Source organism: Elaeis guineensis, chromosome 7 (genome assembly GCF_000442705.2).
Source record: "Elaeis guineensis isolate ETL-2024a chromosome 7, EG11, whole genome shotgun sequence".
Taxonomy (NCBI): domain Eukaryota; kingdom Viridiplantae; phylum Streptophyta; class Magnoliopsida; order Arecales; family Arecaceae; genus Elaeis; species Elaeis guineensis.
The window spans coordinates 94433542-94438608 of record NC_025999.2 but is presented as its reverse complement, the minus strand read 5'-3'; the positions used below and the strand labels follow the sequence as shown (position 1 = coordinate 94438608).

Sequence of the window (5067 nt, the reverse complement as noted above, 5' to 3'; positions counted from 1 at the left end):
ATTATACTCTTAAATTATTTGTCCACTGATTTGCACAAAATGTTATCAACTATACCTCAAGGAAGAATAATAATATAAAAAACATAAAATTGTCCCAAGTATTTTTCGATGACAGGTTCGATTTGAGTAGCCAAATCATTAGCCACTGATAAAACCTTTTAAAATAAATTAAAAGAATTTTGCAATTTTATAATTAAAAAGAGAAATCATTATAGATATAGATTTGCATGCATATACAGAAAAACATACATCCATACATATATATACATAAATATATATATATATACCTGCGTTGGTCCATCAGATCCAAACCAAAACTAATGAAGATTCAGGTCTAATTTAAAATCCAAACATAATTCAATAATTCACCGGATTAAATATAAATCAGCTGTGACCATCAAACCAAACAAGCAGAATCAGAACTCGGGTACGGAAATGATAATTCTAGCTGCATCCATTTTACGAATTCGATCGCATGATATCGTCTGCTGAACTTTGTCCCGTTCTTCCCCGAGCATAGCTCACGAGGATGGGCCCGCAGTTCCAGGGGCGGACGTGCAGGGAAATCCAAAACTAAAACTAAAACTAAAACAAAGGAAGAAACAAACAGAAACAGTAGGCATGAAGTCCGGCACTGTAACGCGGTTGAGTGCCCCAGTCGTCGTCCAACAGCACCCGCTCTGAGATTGCCCCTGATTGGATAGATCGCAACCCTGCGTCCTCTTCCCGTCCGAGGCGTGCCTGACAAGACAAACCACTGCCACCAGCCGTGCGACGCGGGTCCCACCCTATTATCTCAGTACGTGTCAAATACGCACATGTGCTTGTTAAACCATTCATCCCTGGCTCATCAAAGCTCGAACGACCGTATAACAAAAGAGAATCACATTTCATGACCGCAGCTACTAAAACTTGAAAATCATCACAACAAAAGCTTAGGGCCATCTCGGCCATTTCGATAAAAGACAACAAACACAACCTGCAGCCTTCGAGGCTCGAACACAGGTTTCAGAAAGTCCACAGGCAGTCCAGCTCGGTGGAGCCCACCGCCATCGGATGCGTCCTCCCAGCCACCTCCGCCTTCCGATCCAGATCCGACGGCCAGCCGTTCCCACCCATCTCCTCCCCCCCGCGGTGGTGCACGGGCGCGTCCCAGCCCATCGCCGCCGCAGAGCCGCCCACCGACGGCGCCAGCGTGGAGAGAAAGAACGGTAGATGGAGGCTCTCCTGGAGGGAGCGGAGGCTGGGGAAAACCGACCCTGCACCACCGCCGGCGGGAATCCGGCCGTAGGCGGTCAGCGCGGGTAGGGCCGGAAGGTGGTGGTGGGTGAGGCCGGTGGTGGCGGTAGCGACGGTGGAGAAGCAGGGCACGGGCTCCCTCTCGCTGCTCTCGTAGGAGCAGCTCTCCCTGTCGCCCGCGGCGGCTGCGGCGGCGGCGGCGGTGGCGCCGTACGGCGAGGAGTCGAGGAGCGGCGGGAGGGAGGCGGCGGATGTAGATCCGCCGGCGGAGTCGAAGAAGTGGGTTCCGGTAAGACCGACCCGGCCCTTCTTGCTGCCGCCGCTCTTCTGGAAGACCCTTGAGATCACCCACTCGTCCTACGTGCACGAACTCAAATACAGTAGTAATTAACTTTATAATCCACTTAATTTAAATGACCAAAAAACCTTTGACCATATCAAGTTTAAAGCACAAACTATCATGTGCATTCGTTACTACATGAAGCAAGAGCCATGGAAGGGACTCCGAGTGTAGATATACTAAACCTTAACATGATGAGGTGACATAGATCCTATCCTAAATTCAGATAAATATTTATGGCAAAAGCTTTTATGAAAGAACAGAAAACATGAAAGATTTCCCTTACAGAATAATGTTTTGATCAAAAACGAATAAGGTGACCACTGATACCCTCCATTTGTCAGAACACCTTCCTATCAATACCAGTCCTATAGATCGTAAATGCACAAATGTGATGGACCAAAATTTCTTTTCTCGGTCGGGACCGAGTTTGGCGAACCAAGAAGGTGCAAGATGGTTCCCTAATAAGGATATTTGGTTAATTCTTTTCAGATGCTTTACAACGCTAACGGTACTATGCTCTCAAAAAGACAGCCCCAGGAGTACTAGCATGAAATGGAAAGATGTCACTGAGGCGTACATGGCCTTACAGCTAGCAACCTTACTCGATAATTGCTGATATCAATAATAGATTGGTGTTCTACCGTTCGCACGATCGAGATGTAGTCTATCTTTATGGTCACACAATACATAGAGGTGCAAGACATGACGTGCTGAACGCGAGAGAGGAGATGATGATGGCTCTTTTGATCAGAAATTCGGACCAACGAGGTGCCGTAGACTCACTGTAGATTAGACGGCCAGGAGTCGCAGAGGCTGATCTTTATAGATTTGAAATAACACTCATCCGCAATCCAAAAAAAAAGAAACATCACAACGGCTATATTATTGGTTTTGAAAAGAAGCCAGGGGATCAGGAAAAAGGAGTGGGGGGAGTAAATGCACCGCAGATTCCAATCGCATACAAAAGAAAAGTTGCTTTTTAAGCAAAAGAAAATCCTCTGCCATAAAGGAAAAGTGCATCAAAGGGAAAAGAAAGGAATCATAACCTCCAGACATTCGATTACCGACAAAACAATGAGTAAGAGAATGATATACATGGAAAGCAGAGATTACAATGCTAAAAGTCTACATTGTTTCAGGAGTTTCAGACACATACATACCTTGGAGGATCTAGAGAGGAAGTGATAGGCAAACTTGCCTTCCAACCTGTACTCATGCATTACCCAGTTACTCTTCTGCCCCTTGGGAGCCCTTCCCTTGTAAAACACCAGAGTCTTCTTCATCCCCACCAGATAATGAGTCCTTGAGCTGTAGATCTCTCTATCCTTGCCAGTTGCCTTCCAATATCCAGCATCAGTAGCCCTATTAGTTCTAAGCCCCGTCGGGTACTTCCGGTCCCGAAGGCTAAAGAAGTACCACTCCTTCTCCCCCATCTTAGCCTTCTCTGCAGATACCCCAATTAAGGTAAAAGAGTTATCAGAGCAACGAGGACAGATTATATGTTCAATGGATGGAAACGGGCCGGGAAGTCAGGATTGCACCTGGAAGCTCCCAGGGCTCACACTTGTTGAGGTCGATCTCAGCGATCGCTCGACCGGTGAAGCTGCTGTCCAGGACCTTCTTCAGAAGGTAGTAAGTAATGAGCTCCTCGTCGGTGGGGTGGAACCGGAAACCCGGAGGGAGCTGGGATTCGCTGTTGTCGAAATGGTGTCCATAGCTCTCCATCGAAATCCAGTCGAAGAAGAAAGAGCAAGAACTGAAACAAAAGCAACAGAGAAGAAGGTTCACAGATTGTACCAAGCAACCATTTCTTCGCCTACTTCTATGGATTGCTTAAAGCCTGTCTTAGAAGTAGCCCTCGCAAACATGCTCGGATGGTGGCAGGTAATCCTTTGTAGGAAATACTAGCAGCAATAGAGGGGGGACTGAGACGAGGGACCTTTATAGTGGTGGCCTTCTCCACCGTTTAATTACTTAAAAGAGAAGGAGAGGAGAGAGAGAGATCTTTACTTGTGTTTCTCGAATCCCAGATGAGAAAAAGAGAGCCAAACAGTACGTTATTTAATGTGATACTTCAAACGACCTAGTAATACTTCACGAAGTCCGAATGAGAAAAAAGAAAGCCAAGCAGTAGATTATGGAGCGCGGAACTCAAAGAACCAACTGGAAACCCAGAAGCAGAAGCAAAGGGGAACTAACTATAGAGCCAGAAGCAACAACGTTACGCTACAGAAGGCAACAAAGGAGGCTCGTCAAGTTTTAATGCAAACCCAACAACAAGAACAAAGAATAGAAGCGTCACCAGTACCAGCGCAGGGGTTCAAACGCTCCCAGTAGCAAACAAAAGAAGAGGTCCTCTTCCTAACCAGTGGAGAGAGTTAAGGGCAAAAGAGGAACAGGGGAAACGGGGAGAAGGAGAGGTCCTCTTCCTAAGCCGTGCAACCTCCGGGGCCTGTTTATATTGGGGACCTTGTGAATTAATTCGGATACGACGAATCGGGTTGTGTCAGGAGAGAGCGAGGTAGGGATGAGGTATCCGTGTATGATATCCTGGATAACTCTCCCTCCAGACAAAACCAAAGAACCCCCCCTCTCTCTCTCGTCTTCTCTCTCTTCTGCCTTCCCCTGTTCTTCTCTGCTCGGCTGCAGTGGCGCTTATGATATCCATGGACTGGCCGGGCTGGCCGAGAGTTGTGCGAAGGAATGCGTGCGTGCATGAGAAATTGTGCAGGTATTTTCTCCGTCAGTAGGTGAGGGGAACGGAAACTAGTTTCAAAAGGAAACAAGCGAGAAACACAGAGAGAGAGAGAGAGGATTTGAGGTGATCTCCCATCAGATAAAATCTCCTTCATATCTCAATCTGTCAGATAGAAATAGTACAATATTAAATAAATCATACGATAAATTCTATCACATCAGCCCTTTCACTTCTCTCTTTTTCTGGGGCTCTTTGTTGCCCATCTGTTTGTTTTCTTGCTAGCGAGTTGAAAAAAAGGGACCAAAGGGGATACTATGGGACTATTTTTCGCTACTCCCAGTTTTTGCGCGGCTGTCCGATGACTGTTACGGTTAAAACTAGCATTCCCCTGTCTCTCCTGTAGGTTTCTTTGCTTTTTGCTCTAGGGATGAAAGTTATTACGAGGTTTCAACGTTGCTGCTTCCTTGACACAAAACATACCTCTTTGGATGGTACTTTCCTCTGAGGTCTTATATCTCACCGTCTTTTTTTCATTTGCTGACAGTAGTTACATTGATCGTATTGGTTAAGTCCCTTGCTCTGCATCAGCTAGAAGGATCGGCTATAAATATGAAAATATCCGCAGAATCAGGTTTTTTTAATAAATATGTAAAATTAGGTGTTACATTTAGAGTTAGCTTGTTTCCAAACAGAAACAGACAAAAAAAAAAAAAAGAAAGAAAGAAAGTTGTGAGATTACTCTTAGGATGTTCTTATTTACTTGTCATTATTCTAGTTGAGAATTTGA

General features: G+C 45.7%; 1 protein-coding gene across 3 annotated transcripts; it reads right to left on the bottom strand.

The window, feature by feature from the left end:
* Positions 1 to 383: 383 nt before the first annotated feature.
* Positions 384 to 4406, bottom strand: LOC105048369 (protein CUP-SHAPED COTYLEDON 2). Of its 3 annotated transcripts, none has more exons than XM_073260269.1 (4): positions 3885 to 4406; positions 3124 to 3338; positions 2743 to 3026; positions 384 to 1596 (listed from the first exon to the last, which is right to left on the bottom strand). In XM_073260269.1, exons 2-4 carry the CDS (start codon positions 3305 to 3307, stop codon positions 1009 to 1011), a joined length of 1056 nt encoding a protein of 351 aa, XP_073116370.1. In that variant the 5' UTR covers positions 3308 to 3338; positions 3885 to 4406; the 3' UTR covers positions 384 to 1008. The 3 variants fall into 3 exon arrangements, with proteins under 3 accessions (XP_073116370.1, XP_019707154.1, XP_073116369.1); XM_019851595.3 differs by having other exon boundaries at positions 3891 to 4406; XM_073260268.1 differs by having other exon boundaries at positions 3124 to 4406.
* Positions 4407 to 5067: the final 661 nt, after the last annotated feature.